Here is a 17134-nt window from a genome sequence, read left to right as displayed (position 1 = left end):
ATTGCTTTACAATATTGTGTTGGCCTCTGCCATACATCAACATGAATCAACCACAGGTATATATATGTTCCCTCCCTCCTGAATCCCCCTCCCATCTCCCATGCCATCTCACCCCTCTAAGTTGTCACAGAGCACTGGGTTGAGCTCCCAGATTCTGCCTTTTTAACATATTAAATATCTGTGGCAGCCCAGGCTAGCAGCACTACTTTCTCAATAGTATTTGCTCACTTGATGTCTCTGCGTCACACTTTGGTAATTCTCGAAATCTTTCCAACTTTTCATTACTATTATATTTGTCATGGTAATCTGTGACCCAAGATCCACAGACATTACTACTGTAATTGCTTTGGAATGCCACCAATTGCACCCACATAAGACAATGAACATAATGAGTAACTGCTATATGTGGTTCTGACTGCTCCACTAACTGGTCTTTCCATCTCTCTCCTGGTGCCTCCCTATTCCCTGAGACACAATAATATTGAAATTAGGCCAACTAATAACTCTATAATGGCCTCAAAGTGTTCAAATGAAGAGTCAATCAATATGGCAAGCTTCATTGTTGTCTTATTTTAAGAAACTGCGTAGTCACCCCAACCTTCAACAACCACCACCTCCATCAGTCACCAGCAACAACATCAAGGCAAGACCCTCCACCAGCAAAAATATTATAACCCACTGAAGACACCAATGATGGCATCTTTTAGCAATAAAGTATTTTTAACTTAAGGTACGCACATTGGTTTTTTTAGACACAATGCTATTGTACACGTAATAGACTACACTATAGTGTAAACATGATTTTTACATGCACTGGGAAACCAAAAACTGCTGTGTGACTCGCTTTATTGTGATATTAGCTTTAATGAGGTGGTTTGGAATCAAACCCACAATATCTCTGAGGTATGCTTGTAAAGTCAAATGTTCTGAGAGATCAAGAAAGTTGTAGACTGAAATATCTGTTAGGTCTGGAGATATGTGATGACTGTTTCAAAAGAGTGGTGAGGACAGAGTCAGACCTGGAGTGAAGTGAGGATGAAATGAAGGGGAAATGAAGGGGAAGAAATGAAGAAAGAGTGCACACAACCCCAAAAAGGAAGGTGGATGAGAATGTAGGGGCAACGAGAGGCTTAAAACAAGAGAGACTTAGCACATATAAAATGCTGACTGGAAGACCAGATTTGGCGGGAAGAAGGTGAGTATGTCTGAAAAGGAAAGAGCTAACTGAGATTTCAGTGAAGTCAGAAGGAAATACGAACCAAAGGCTGAAGAGGTTGATGGTGAGACTCTATTTTACCATGAGGAAAGAAGCCCAGGAGAGTGTGAAGTTCCCATCTGATGGCTTCTAATTTCTCTGTGGCATAGGAAGCAAAGTTGTACTCAGAAAATGAAAGAGGAGGTGTGAATGTTGGAAGGATAGAAGAAGGAAAAAGTGGGAAGCAGTGTCAGGGCTTTGAGGGGACAAGAACTGAACCAGTCATTGTAGTGGGTTGGGGGAAAGAGTGAATCCAAGAAATGGGCATTGCTGGGCAGTGTTGAGGGCTCATCTCAAAATGCGGTGATGGGGAATTTACAGGAGTTCCCATCAGCCTGCTGAGGGACTTGCAGTACTCAATCTGTGGGTGCAAGTAGAGAGATGGCAGATGGCTATCAGTTGTCCAGGAGGTGGATTCTGCTAGCAAGGTACTCATAGACCCCAAGGGCAAGGGTGCTAGAGATGGACTAAGGAACTAAGCTCCATGAAGAAAAGAGGGAAGGAGGGACCAGAAGAAAATAAAAGGACAAAACATGGGGGTACTGAGAGAGAGAAACTAATTACAGTACAGGCTGCTGATGATTTGAATTAATTAGTTTGATTATTCATTAACACATTAAGATCAATCCTCTGTGATATGACAAAAGGCTGAGCTTCCTGTTCTATGAAGAACTTCTTATAAATCTTTAAGAAAAAGACCAACAACCCAATGGGGAAAATGAATGAAATACCCACTTAGCTGGAGATTCATCCTCCAGAGGGCCCAGGGACTCCTCCACCACTGTGGTCTCTTCCATGGGGGCAGCCGGGTCCGTGTCACTGCAAAGCGGCAAGAACCAGTCTAGTCAAACAAATCTGTTTACATCAATGACCTTCTATATTCAAGACAGAAATAAACACACTTTAATGCCCTTTTTCCCTCAAGAAATTAATATGTACATACAAGTAACCCACATCAAAATAAAAAGAGAAAAAAATGCTCTTAATTGCTAATCCATATAAATTATTTCCAAAAATGTAAAAGTATTTGATAAATACAAGTTTTTATTGATGGACTAAAATTAAAAACATATTGGAAAGGACCAGAACAACTATTCAAATCTGTTATTATCCTAGGAAATTCCAAATATTAACAGGAACCATAAAAATTCTTAACGTGTAAGTCTTCAATGACTTATAATAGATAAGAATATGCCTATCTTATCAAACTTTATCAAACTTTAAAAAATGGCAAGAAAGTGGAAACATTCCATAAAAAGGAATGTGTAGGATTACAAAAAGGTGTAATTACCAGATTACCAGAAAAATAAGGCTTTGAAACATTAATTTATATACTGTCACATCTAAATATACAATCTGCAGATTAGAAATTAGAGCACAATGAAAAGCAATTTGAATTTTAACAGCATAATAATCTTAATTTTTATGTTGATATTAATCCTATATGACTATTGCTTTTTAAAAAAATATTAGCAAAAGAAATTTCATTCTCATGAAACCCAGAGGGGCCTGGCGGGTTACAGTCCATGGGGTCGCAAAGAATTGAACATGACTGAGTGACTAAGCACACGACTGGACTATATCATGGTGGCAAATCAAAATCTCAGTGTATTAAATAAGAATTTAAAGTCTTATGCTACAAAAAAACATTCAATTACAGATTATTACCACCTAAGAGCTTTGACTTTGTAACTCACAAACCAATCTAAAGTAAGTGCCCTGGGATATGCGTCATTTTAACATTGGGACATACCACCTACTAGGAGCATGTTTTGGTCTCTTCCAAGGCCAATGCTTACCTCTTAGAGTAATCAATCATTTGGAGCCAAAATGATTTTAAATTGAAATGCAAACTGAAATGAGGTGGTAGTATTAAATAAGGTGGTAAATCAGATGATTCAGAAGGTACTTGTACATTTTAAAAAATATATTATCACAGTAAAATAAAATGAAAAGATCTGTAAACATTTAACAAGTTTCTTTTCAAGGACAACACAGATATGCAATGGTAGTAAATCTATATTTGCTGTTATCGTATACATTTATTTTTAAGGATAAAAATTTAAGAAAAATAAGTTTATGTAAAAAATTTAATTCTTCAAAAGAAGAAATGTGGAAGTCTTGATCTCCTCAAGCCTTCAAACTTGTGCAAAGCTTGCCCTACAACACATCCTAGGGCAACTCATTCCTCATATTCCCTGCAGCCCTGTAATAACAGAAACAGCAGAACCAAGTACCTCTCCTAAATAGCAAAACCGGTTCAAATCTGAGATACCATAAAACCTCAGAGAAATGCCAGATTTGAACCTCAGGTGGAACTTGTCATTGAGCTTGGATCTGCAAATAATTTTATAAGATCAAGATGCAATATATATAAAAACTTTGGAAGGTCACAGAGAAATAAAGTATAGAATATCTAGTAATTTAAAAAAGCAATCAGACGCATAGGTAAATATACAGTGCCATGTGCTTGGGATATGAACAAATATACAAATTTACTTGGCTAAATAAGACAAAAGAATTTTGAAAGTGGTTTCAAAGCTAACTACAATAGAGCAAACCTGTTTTTAAAAGTTATCTCATGAAACAAAAGCTTAAATTCAATTTCTATATAAAGCACACAAGTCTAAAGACACCACAAGCATACCACAGAGGACATAATCTTCAAGACAGGCAAATAAAGGTCCAGATATTTCCACTTAATTGCAGGTTCACAGAAGATACATATTTGCACCATACCTGGTATCTTTACCTGATCCCCAGGTGCGAACTCCATATCCACCCATGTTGTCTTCAGTTCTGATTGCTCTAGACAAAGAAAAAGTATTCCCTTAAACTAGAAACCTGTCTCCAGTCAATCTCCAAATTAGAAAAGTTGATCAGAAAAGCTGTCCCAGGATCAGCTCCCTCAGGAATAATTGCATACTAATATAAAGTCAACTAAATATTAACACACAACAGATTCACACCATATATTACATCAAGATCTTAAAGAGACAACAGCATTACAAAGAAACTTACATTTTATCATTCCCACCATATCTGTCAAATTCTCGTTTCCCTCTCTGGTCAAAACCGTCAAAAGTTCTGTTCCCAGGACCACCTCTGCCTCTGCTTCGCATGCCCCCTCTTGGGCCTCCACGTCCTCTCAGTGGTCTGTCTCGATCAAACCTGTCAATTGGTCTAGGAAGAAATGAGTACCATAAAAAGTGGTGAACTGAATTAAAGGGCTAAGGCTTTTTTTTTTTTTTTGAGGAAAAAAAAATTCTAGAAGTTCATTATGGCTACAGTATGTTGGAAAGAACATATGTTGTGGCTTGAATAATAAATTAATAGTTAAATTTTACTGAGCACATACCACCTTTGATACTGTTGTGTGCTCTTGGCATACAGTTTATTCATTATAACTAGTGACCACAGATGAGGAAAATAGCTGAAGATGATGTCCTTGTTGTTAAATCCAGTAGCCACTTCTGTCTCTAGGTCATTTGACCCCTATGCATCATTTGATACTGCCAACCACTAGTTTTCCTCTGCTCTTTCTGGCTTCCCTTTCCCTGTTTGTCCTTAAAAAGTTCTTTTTGCAATAGGTAACATCCAAACATTCACAAGGTACTCATCCTGCTTCTTGGGCACCCAATTCGACTTCTTGGAGCCAGGGACTGCAATCACATATAAAGAAAGGAGGGAGGAGGGTTCAGGATGGGGAACACATGTATACCTGTGGCGGATTCATTTCGATATTTGGCAAAACCAATACAATATTGTAAAGTTTAAAAATAAAATAAAATTAAAAAAAAAAAAAAGGTCCCATACCTTGTCTTTTTAAGGAATATGTCTTGGATACCCTTCTTCTGGATACCCACCCATCTGTCTAAGAATATCAGCATTCCCACCTCCCCACTCCTGCACACACCATCCTCATCTCTATGCTATTGATATGTGACCCTTTCATGTGCCCCTGTGTCTCTCATTTGGGGGTCTCTCTGATTCCAGGTCATAAAGACAGTTACTTCCTGGACATTTCTCCGTGTCACCTCATGTCCCTGAAGATACATGACCAACACTAACCAAGGGATTAGTGTTGTGCTCCCCTGTGGTCCCTAACTCACATCACAGAAGTATCCAAAGAATCTGCCTTTTCTCACTCTTCCCCCGCCACACCCCCTGGATCCAGGGCCTGACTGTGCGCTTCTCCTCACTCTGCTCTCGGCTGCCACCAGGTCACAGTCACTCTTTATAGGGACTTGTTTCTCCTCCACCAGACTCAAAGCTTCTGCAGGAAGAATCTGATCTTTTTCATTGTTAAACCTTACGTTAATAAGATAAATTATATATATTTCTAATTTGTCAAGACTTTGAAAAACATTGAAAGCAACAAATTACTTACTGAAATCGAGCGACATTGATGGCTCAAACACCAGAACTGGAGATGTATTTCAGTCTACTTTTAGGGCTGAAAATGTTACCTTAAAAAGCTACTATAGATCGTGGATAAAAACACACAAAGTTCACAATTCTCCTTACTCAAAAAGATGAAAAAATACAGAAGCACTGATCATTAACTTTATGCCAGTCTCTTTCAAGAAACATCACCCTAAATCAGTTTCCCAAGTTGGCTTTTTCTGTCTCCCACCTCCTCTGACCAAAACCAAAATTTTAAATGGAGACTGTTGTAGAATATGATTCCTCATTACAGTAAATATCTAAAGCAGAGTTCTAAAACAATAATAAATGAAAAGTAACTGTAAGTTCTTAACCGGGAAGCTGGACAGGGCCATAAAAGGAGTCTACCTAAAAACTGAGAGGAAATGAAGCATAAAACCGTATGTGGAAAATAATACGAGTAAAAATTAGGTTTAAATGTACATGAAATCTAGATCAGATACTGATAAAATAACAAATTCATTAAAAATATGATAGTAACTGAAACTGGTCCCCAAAACAGCTTTGTGGTCTGGTTTATTCTAATCCCTTAAATAATTTTTCTTTATCCCACAGGTTTACCCCACCTCTACCTCATCCCAATTAAAAGTATTCTCAAGTGCTTCCTTATAATTCCCTTCTTATAAAAGATATCCTCTATTTTTTTATAGGTTGGTAAGCATTGAGGAATCCTCGACTCCACTTAGGAAGCTTTATCATGACATACAAGCAAAAAGAAAACAATATTGCACTGGGCCAACCGTCCCATCCCACTTCTCAGTTCAATTCAGTTCAATCACTCAGTCGTGTCCGACTCTTTGTGACCCCATAGACCGCAGCATGCCAGGCCTCCCTGTCCATCACCAACTCCCGGAGTTTACCCAAACTCATGTCAATTGAGTTGGTGATGCCATTCAACCATCTCAACCTCTGTCGTCCCCTTCTCCTCCTCCCCTCAATCTTTCCCAGCATCAGGAAAAGCATCTTTTCAAATGAGTCATGTCTTCTCATCAGGTGGCCAAAGTACTGGAGTTTCAGCTTCAACATCAGTCCTTCCAATGAACACTCAGGACTGACCTCCTTTAGGATGGACTGGTTGGATCTCCTCGCAGTCCAAGAGACTCTCAAGAGTCTTTTCCAACACCACAGTTCAAAAGCATCAATTCTTCAGTGCTCAGCTTTCTTTATAGTCCAACTCTCACATCCATACATGACTACTGGAAAAACCATAGCCTTGACTAGACGGACCTTTGTCAGCAAAGTAATGTTTCTGCTTTTTAATAGGCTGTCTAGGTTGGTCATAACTTTCCTTCCAAGGAGTAAGTGTCTTTTAATTTCATGGCTGCAGTCACCATCTGCAGTGATTTTGGAGCCAAAAAAAATAAAGTCTCTCGCTGTTTCCAGTTTCCCCATCTATTATATCCCTGTAATCTACTCTTTTACTGTAGTCCTAATAAGTAGACACGAGTACAGGTTTTACAGGTAAAGGGAATGAAGTTTATGGAGGGAGGAATTGGGAGTTAATGTTTAATGGGTATAACGGGAAGATGAAAATTTTCTGGAGATGGATAGTGGTGATGGTTGCACAACAATTAGAATGTATTTAACATCCCTGCACTGTACGCTTAAAACATGTGATGCATCATCATGTGTGCATGTTCAGTTGTGTCCAAGTCTGCAACCCCACGGACTGTAGCCCACCAGACTCCTCTGTCCATGGCATTTTCCAGGCAAGAATACTGGACTGGGTTGCCATTTCCTACTCCAAGGGATCTTTCTGACCCAGGGATCGAACCTGCATCTCTTGCATCTCCCACATTGGCAGGCAGATTCTTTATCATTTTACTACAAGTTTTAAGGCTCCAGGAGTTGGTGATGGACAGGGAAGCCTGGCATGCTGTAGTCCATGGGGTAGCAAAGAGTCGGACATGACTGAGCAACTGAACTGAACAAGTTTTAAAAATTCTTCCTGGTGAGGAAGAAAAAAAATTTAGACTTCTGAGTAAGTGATTCTTTTAGGACTGGAGCTGACTTTAAATGACCAGAAGTAAACTGCAGAAAGAGCCAAAGAAAGAATCAAACTATATGGAGTCAGAATAATTGTCCAGACTAATTTCCTAACAGTCTGTTCTAAGAGTGTACTTAAGAGTTCATCATTTGGAGAATAAAGAAAAATTCTTACTGCATTAAAAACAGTAGCTGCATTCCCAGAATATATACAAGTGACACGGCTGATCTCTGTACCTAAGCCACACGACAGTTACTTGCAGCACCATCCATGGCTGTTGCTTCTATGTGAAAACTATGTTCTGCTCTAGGGGAATAAAAATCCATGCCACTAAAACTCTGGGTATATCCTTATCCATAAATTGAGAGGACTGAATTAAGTAGTCTGTTAAGATTATCGAAATCCTATACACAATAAACATGCCCAATAAAGATATATAGATATCAAATTTTATCATACTGAAGTCTACAAAAAGTGCTATGAGAAATACTCTTATAGATTACTATTAACAGCAACAGAATAAACTGCCATGTTACCAGCATGGTGATTTGTCACTATGCATTAATAGTCCCCTCCAATTTTTGTTTGTTTCACACTACAGGTACCAATCCAACCTCACACTGAAGTACCAACTGGGTCCCAGATTTGGAGACATGATACACAGTGGAAAACCACTGCTTTAAGACCCTAATTGGGACTCCTACTTTAAGAACCACATCTAGGAAAGGCCTTGTATGGGTAAAAGTCTGCTCACTGAGTATTATTCTTGAAGCAAAAAGCTGAAAGCTGAGCAAAGATCCAACGCTAATGGAATAATTACATTATAATACTCCAAACAAAAGATCATAACAGAACCATTAGAAATGCTCACCAACACTGTCCATGACATCATCGTTAATGACTTCTACTTGTCAAGTGGAAAAGAAAGAATATATAGTACTCAGTGTATATGCACTGGTGAAGAGTTAAACTGTAGTCACCTCAAATGGTAAAAGAGTGGTTTAAATTTTTTTTAATTTTATTCATTTTCTGAATTTTCTAAAGTGACTATAAAATTATTTTTATTAAAGATCTTATGGCTCTTTATCAAATGAAAAGTATTTTTTAAGAAAAGAGGAAAATTATCTTTTCTGATACTACAAGACTTCACAAAATATATTTTCAAATTTCCTTGAAAGTAAACATTTCCTACATATTCCTAATATGATACACTGGGAAGGACACAGACATCACACTTCTACTGTATCCCTGCCAAAATGCAGGACCTTGTCTCATGAGGAAACAGCAGGCAAATTCAACTCCGGACTGTTCTACAGAATAACTGGTTCATGTTCTTCAAAAATGTCAACTCCATAAATAAATGAAAAACTAAAGAGCTGTCTTAAGACTAAATGCAATACACGGAACCTCGCTGGCAATACAGTGGTTAAGAATTTGCCTTCTAATGCAGGGGATGTGGGTTCAATCCCTGGTCAGGAGGAACTAAGCCATGGGGCAACTAAGCCCAGCTGGAGAGCCCGTGCACTCTAGAGCCCATGCTCTGCAATGAGAAGCCCGTGTGCCCCAATGAGAGAAGCCCCCATGTACCACAACAAAGACCCAAAGCAGCCTAAATAAGTAAATATAATGCATATTCCTGGACTCTGAACTGATTTTTTTCTTTTGCTAGCATATTAAAAAGCAGAGATATTACTTTGCCAACAAGGGTCCATCTAGTCAAGGCTATGGTTTTTCCAGTGGTCATGTATGGATGTGAGAGTTGGACTGTGAAGAAAGTTGAGCACTGAAGAATTGATGCTTTTGAACTGTGGTGTTGGAGAAGACTCTTGAGAGTCCCTTGGACTGCGAGGAGATCCAACCAGTCCATCCTAAAGGAGGTCAGTCCTGGGTGTTCAATGGAAGGACTGATCCTGAAGCTGAAACTCCAATACTTTGCCCACCTCATGCGAAGAGTTGACTCATTGGAAAAGACTCTGATGCTGGGAGGGATTGGGGGCAGGAGGAGAAGGGGATGACAGAAGATGAGATGGCTGGATGGCATCACCAACCCAATGGACATGGGTTTGGGTGAACTCATGGGGTTGCAAAGAGTCAGACACGACTGAGCGACTGAACTGAACTGAAAGGGATATTAATAGGACAATTGGTACAGTTTGAGTAGTCTATAGATTACATGATTCAGATAATTAGATAATAAGTATTGCAGCAACGTTAATAAGTTTGATAACTGAACCATGTTTTTAGGAAACATTCCTGCATCTTACTCTCAAAAGCCAAAGAAAAAAGATATGTGTGTGTGTGTGTGTGTGTAACAGAGAGAGAAAAGGAGAAAGAGGGGGAGAGAGGAAGGGAGGAGCATGATAAAGAAAAGGTGGTAAAAAGTTTTTGGAGAATCTGGACGAGGATATATGGGGATTTCTTATACAATTCTTGCAACTTTCTGTAAATCATCCCTCAATAAGGCATTTTTTTCATGTTAATATATAAAGACTTATCCTTTAAAAAAAACTCATAATTTTGCTACTAAAAAAGCTGGAAATTTGAGTTATAATTTATTTCCACAGAATAAGTCCCTGAAGTAGGGGGAAAATACACAAATGCTTCCCCAATAAGCAGCTCTGATCTAGAAGGCTTTCTGTAAGCAAGCAGACTATAGTGGTTGCATAGCTAATTTGAACTAATCACCCCCAAAAAGCAGAATTAAACCTTTCTCTTGCCTTCATCCTCTAACATGGTGGCAGATATACCATCTCTGTTTTGAATGTGTAATGAAATACATAGTCAAGAAGTTAAAAGACTTTGGGAATAACAGATCCCTTGACATTAAACTGTACATTATTCTAGTCTCTTTTAGCTTTTTAAACTTTCTATTCCTTTAAATGTGATTCACAAGTAGTTTTGTTTTAACCTAAATCCAGTGCTATGTAGGTTTAATAATTAAAAACTTGAGGCAGCAAGTATCCATCCTGTTAATACTAAGCATAAGACATTAAGAACTGCTTCCTGCGTTCAGGTGGGTATGATAGCCCACATACTGCCACGTTACTCAGACTGTATCAGCCTGAGACCATCTTCCAGGTCAGAGCACTCTCTAGAGAAGGCATGGAAGCCTTAAACTGGCATTACACATTCTATCAGTTTTTTCATCAAATTTCATCATAAATTTGTTTAAATTCATTAGTGGTCCAAATTAGTTCTACTAAATCAAGAACATAATTATACCTCTGGCCTAAACTTCAAAAGAAAATTTAGCATACTCCTGTAGAGTTTGTTATAAGAATGTCTTTCAAAGTTATCAGTAAATTATCCACTTTTTATTTTGTAATCATTTCCTGAACCAATGGAAGATCCTTCATGTGTTACCTAAAGCCGTATGATTTGTTACTTAGATTGGCAAACTATTCCCAGGACTGGCACCACCAAAAGTTTGCAAAGGCTCATAGTCCTCTGAAAATCCTTCTGGTTCCTCCAACCTGAGGTCTGCAGTACCTACTTTTCATCTGTAAACTTCTCAGGTGTAAAATCCGCCTGCCTCTCGGTGTCATAGGGTCGATATTCCCTGTAGGATCTCCGCTCTGCTCTATCAAGCGTCACCTCTGTCCCTCGGCTATCACTCCATCCTTGTTGCTCCCCTCTTCTGGGAGTTCGCTTCTGGCCTGAGAAGGAGAAATCAAAGGGAAGAACTAGAACCAAAGTCTGCAGCAGCACATTATTACAGGTACTTTTAAATTTCACTTTTCTAGAAATCAATGTCATAGGAATATTTGGGAAGTTTGAAAAACTTCAGAGAGAAAAAAAGTTGCTGATATTACTACTGCCCAGAGTTGTCTTTTAATAAAACTTTGACATTACCATTGAAGCATATGCTTTCCCTTATGTCCTAGAAAATATGATAAGATAAACTATACCAACTAACCTACAATTAAAAGTGTCTCACAATGACTTTGTGATAGCTATTGAAGATATATATCAACTACATTTCACAAGAGCAGCTTTATCAAAACATGGTAGTTAAGGTCTTTCCAGAAAAGTAAAAGACAAATACCCTGTGTTTGGAATCCCACCTATAGTTTATCATTCATTACCTAATAAACTTTTCATTTTTAAATAGTTTGTACCATTATAATTATTCTTATTTGAAAACAGATTTTCCTGTTCTTTGATGAGATTTATACATTCATAATCGCACTTCTCAAATATGAGGCCAAGTTGGTATTTGCCAACTCATGTAAGGGCCGGCCAGCATTTGAAGGGGTATCTCCTGTCCATGGAGAGGCCGGCACTGAGGAGCCTGGGGCTGGGGCCACTCCAGTCATCTCTGTTCTCCCTTTACCCTTCTCAGTTTTGACACTTTAAAAATTTTCAGCAGAGTCTATGTCTTAAGGCCTCTATTATTTGGTAAAATCAATGTATTATGAAGAACATTGTTACTTCTTAAATAATCTTCCAAAAATATGTTTATTCTTCCCTTGTATACATTTAGTAGGTCTCCATCTCAAATATTATGTATAACTTTTATTTTAGTAGCTTCGATTTTTCTTGGTATAAGTCACCGTTCACATTCATTGTATGGTTGTAAAAATATATTAAATGTATTTGCATTAATGGGTATTATTTAAACTACTGGGTTCCTTTCTTACTTAGGAGATACTCATGACTCTTAAGGAATATATGTTTACCTGTATTCTATTTTCCCATTTAATATTTTCTATCAAAAGTTTATAAAGAAGGCACATGTAAATATTAACCTAGTTTCAATAGCTTACTGATCTCATTTTAAAGCAAAAATCATGTTTGCAACATCACTAACACAAAACTGTACAATTTATTACTTGTTAGTTAATTACTTGAAATGTGAAATGTTACACAACAGATCTAAGTTCAATCTTAAGTTAATGTCCCATTAACCTAGGAAATGCTCAAATCTGATTTGAATCCTGAAGCCACAGTCTAAACTTGTGACATGTTTAGGATACAGGAAAGATGTTATCATAAATAAAGCATTATCCTTTTATTTCAGAAACAAAACAGAGACTAACACTCATACCCAGCTGTCCAGGAGTATGCAAAGCCATATCCAAGAGCACACATGTTACTAAGAGAGATCAAATTTGGAAGAGGCATTTAAAATGTAAGGCAAAAATGTTATTATGAAAGTTAACTAACAAGTTGAAAACTGTAATAGACTATGACATAATAGCCATCAGCAAGTACCTCAACAGTAATAATACTTTTCCCTCAATGTAAACAGTTATTTTAATACAGTTTCAAATTTCCTATCCATAACCTATAACTTATACTAAATATTTCCACTTAACCACACTTAAGAGCTTATTTCCACCTTCCAGTTTTCAGTTATTTTTAAAACTGTATCAATTAAATTTGGAATTTATCATTCAAAACTTAAAATGACATTTGCTACATACTTTATACTACAGCATCTTCCAAAGCTTCTGTGTATAAGTTGAAAAGCATTAAATATGACCTGGCAATTTATTAGGATAATTATCAATACCCTGCAAACATTTCATTTTCTTTCCAAAATCCAAAAAACAAAGATAATAGAGGTCCAGTTTTTCCCACAACTTACTACTAAGAGATCAGGACTGCAACTGAAGCTAGTCGTTCTGTGCTGGATCAGCAGCTCCAAGTGGATAATGCAAACACTGAATTTTACTAGCCCTTTCGAAACAAAAGGCTGGCATATGCAGTCTGATCACTGATCTAACCCCAGCCCACATAAAGAGACAGAATACTGTAAAATTTACAGTGCAATCTCCCTGAAATAAAGTTGAGCTTTGACTTGGAGAATTTCTGAAAGGCCAGGAAAAGCAAAGCTGAAACAGCCTCTGAAGACAAAGAATACATTTTTTCAGTAAGGGTCTATATTGTTAAATAGTGAAGGATATTAAAAATCTATTTCTATGGGAAAATCTCATGATTTTCACATTCTTTTGTGATTAATGTTTCTGTTACATGTCAAACTTGTTTTGACTTTGACTCTTGTCTACACTAAGTATTCACTTTTAATAGCCAAATAAACTTTAAAAACTTGAGTGTTAGAGAAGTACAGTCCCTATCAATTAGGGTTACAAAACCTTAAGAGGGAAGCTCTCTGACACCCATTACAGATAAATTCAGTACAGTAACTGCACAAATGGAAATTAATGACCTGTTTGCTTCTGAAATAACACACTTGAAAAAGAACTAGAACTACAAAACTTCCATTCTAACTACAAAATTAACTAAAGTTCTTTAATACAGATCTCAAAAACCAGATGACCTGGATTATAAACAATTGACAGAAAAAGTTATTAGCATACTACATTATAATGCTAAGTTTATTTATTATGCTAAACGCAGGGTGCAACTGAGTTTATAACATCTGAAATTTAGGGGAAAAAAAGAAGTAGCTCTGTGCATTTATATGTGTAAATACAAAGTGTTAACAGTAAGAAAAGTATGGATTTTCACTTTACTTCATACACTTCTGAATTGTTTAAAATACAACAAAATGCATGACAATTTTACTAGTAAAAAGGTTAAAAAGCAATACATTAACAGAAAACTAAATTCCGTTTCTCACTAAAAGATAATACATATTTTCACTTGTTAAAAAATAAAGCTTAGCCTGTCCAATTTTTTATTACTATGATATTTATCTAAATAGATTTAAGAGAAAAATAGAACATATACAAAATATACAATATATCTCAAGTCTCACTCACTGTTTAAATAGGCTCATATATGTACTTGCCTATCAAGAAATCTTGGGATATCCCAACAGCATTTAAAATAATTGTCAATATTATAATAACTTAATTTTCCGATTCTCAAGAGATATTGCTGGATTGAACTTTGCACAGATAAAGGTAAACATTACCTAGCTGCAGAAGTCAAGGCCCCAACAATCAAGTCAGGAATTATTCTCTCAGGACTGGGCTGACAATTGTTATCAAGCATGGAACAAGCCAGTAAAGCCGAGTTGAATACACCGCCAAACACTGGCTGGCGTGGTCGAATCATGCATCTGAAAACTTTTTTTCGGAAACCTTAGGACCACTATTTTATTTTTGGAAAACAGAGGAAACACAGGTGGAATCTTGGAGGCTTTACCACTGAAGCAGTTCAGGTGGGAAACGACTCTTAAGCACCATCCATGCACAGATGCAGTCAGGAGTACACCAAGCTTTGCACTGGCCATTCTGGCTAAGCAGGGAATGGGGAACTTTGAATATTCTTGTTGAAAAGGTTAAAACCGCTTTTCTTAAAGCAGCCTGAGTTAATGACAAGTTACACAAGCCATCAACACTACTTGATGTATTGAAAAACCCGTGCGGGATGACTGTTGTAAGCCACCGTAAAGGAGGTGGATGGGTGAAGTGAAGGCACAGAGCTTGGAATGCGCCGGGGACCCCGCGTCAACCCCCGCCGCGTTGTGCTCGCGGCTCTGACGTCACAGCCCACCCCCGCGGTCACCTAGGCCTTCCCTCCATCACAGAGGCCCTAGCTCCTCACCCCGGCGATCCTTTCACACACCCCGAGTTCTCGCCGCCACCCCCAGCGGCCGGGTGCGCCCTCCTCCATTCTCCCTAAGAGGCGCTCCCCTCCCTCCTCCCACGACGCTTCTTTTCGCCTCCCGACGCGAATCTTGCAGAGGTTGGGCTGGAGGATGGAGAAGGTCCCTGCTAGTTTTAGATCTGAGAGCCCTGGGGCAGCGACCCCAGTGTTTGCCCTCATACACCACCCAAGAAATATCCCCTCAACTTTGCCCAACTTGTAAAGGCTCAGTCCCACCGTTCAGAAACCCCCTACTCCAAGCCGGCACTCTCCTTCGCTCCCAGAAGGGACTGGGAAAGGCCAGAAGGGGCGTGACACTCCCCCCACGCTGTCCTTTTTCCCACCTTCCTCAGCCACTGGGACCCTTAACTTCGGTCAACTCTTCCCAGCGCCCCCTTCCCTTTCTGGAACAGGTTCCAGCGACCCCAGTCTCGCAGTAGCAGGTCCTGGGGCGGCTGAGGAGGAGTGACCTCCATGACCCCATTCTCCTTCCCCTCCCGCCCACCGCGCCCACCCTGGGACACCCAGGTGCTGGGCTGGGCGCGCGTACCGGGCGGCTGCGGGCCGCCCCCTGGGCTATCTGGCTGTTGCGAGCTGGGGGCCGGGAGGCTCTTGCGCTCCTTCTGGGACTCCCTCCGGCCGCCGCCCGCGCCGGGTCTGTGGCCCGAGGCCCCAGCCGGGCTCCTGCCGCCGCGGTTGCCAGCCCCGGCCGCCGCCGCCGCCGCCTCGTCGCGCCTCTTGCGCTGCAGCTGCTGCTGGCGCCGGCGTTCGGCCTCGCGCAGGATGTCGAACGGGTCAGACTCATCGTCTAGCAGCTGGTGGAAGCGGTTGGCCACGACGCAGCCGAAACTCTCCTGCATCGCGGCGCCTGCGGCAGCCGCAGCCACAGGACTTCCCAGAGCGCCCTTCATGCCGCCGCGGCCACTGCGGGCCCGCCGCGGGCAGCCCACGCGAGCGAGTCTCAGCGAAGCCGGCGATGAGGACCCATCCTACCCGCAGCTACTGCCCTCCCAGCCCTGCCCTGCCCAGTCCCGTCCCTCCCAGCGACCGCCCCCGCACCGCGGCCGCCGCTGCCCGCCTAGCTGCTTCCCACCAGCCAATCAGCGCACGAGGGCACGCCCCCTTTCCTAGCCGGCACGCCTGGAAGCCCAATCAGAGACCGGCTGCTGTCACGTCAGGCGACCTCTATGCCCCGCCCCACGACTCAGCAGGGAGGGGCTGGACCCAAGGGGCGGAGCTGCTGGGAGGAGCAACGAATCTTGTGGTCCAGGCTGCTGGGCCATGCTGGTGGGTCACGGCCCTCATTTGTGTTTTCTCTGAGACTCGGTCCACATTTATCATCGTCCACTCTTCTTTGAAGTGTATATATTGATTAGAAAACTATATAATGTATACTTACTATGTGAAGGTGTTATGTTGTAGGAGATACTAGCTCCCTGTTTCGGAAGATCTTAGTCTTAAGGCAGAAAAGTGCCCTAAAGGAAAAGCACAGACTTCTCTATGACCTACTTAAGAAGCTTGGAGAGGCTTTCCCATGGGAATGACGGTTAAGCTGAGATATGAAGGATAACAAGGGCCAGGAGTAATGGCAAGTGCACAAGTCTGAGGTGGGGTGGAAAGCTCAAAGAAAACCAGTTAAATGAATTGCTAAGAGTTGGGGAGTTGGCATCACTGATGCGATGGACATGAGTTTGAGTAGGCTCCGGGAGTTGGTGATAGACAGGGAAGCCTGGCATGCTGAAGTCCGTGGGGTCGCAAAGAATCGGACACGACTGAGCGACTGAACTGACTGAAGAGTTGCTGCTGCTGCTGCTAAGTATCTTCAGTCATGTCCGACTCTGTGCGACCCCATAGACAGCAGCCCACCAGGCTCCTCTGCCCCGGGA

At 40.4% G+C, this 17134-nt stretch overlaps 1 protein-coding gene across 2 annotated transcripts in view; it reads right to left on the bottom strand.

The window, feature by feature from the left end:
• HABP4 (hyaluronan binding protein 4) overlaps positions 1-16271 on the bottom strand; it is a 35374-nt gene extending 19103 nt beyond the window's left edge. Inside the window, exons 1-5 of one of the 2 annotated variants that reach the window (XM_025282024.3) lie at positions 15799-16270; positions 11182-11344; positions 4277-4438; positions 3995-4063; positions 1991-2074 (exon numbers count right to left, since the gene is read on the bottom strand). In XM_025282024.3, the coding sequence (XP_025137809.3) occupies positions 1991-2074; positions 3995-4063; positions 4277-4438; positions 11182-11344; positions 15799-16159 (839 nt within the window). In that variant the 5' untranslated portion in view covers positions 16160-16270. Of the gene's footprint in view, positions 1-1990; positions 2075-3994; positions 4064-4276; positions 4439-11181; positions 11345-15798 lie in introns of both variants that reach the window. The other variant, XM_025282025.3, reaches the window with a different exon arrangement.
• Between the last annotated feature and the right edge of the window lie 863 nt (positions 16272-17134).

The sequence above is a fragment of the Bubalus bubalis genome, chromosome 3, assembly GCF_019923935.1.
Source record: "Bubalus bubalis isolate 160015118507 breed Murrah chromosome 3, NDDB_SH_1, whole genome shotgun sequence".
Taxonomy (NCBI): Eukaryota; Metazoa; Chordata; class Mammalia; order Artiodactyla; family Bovidae; genus Bubalus; species Bubalus bubalis.
The sequence above is the reverse complement of the archived record's forward strand: the minus strand, read 5'-3'. Positions and strand labels throughout refer to the sequence as shown.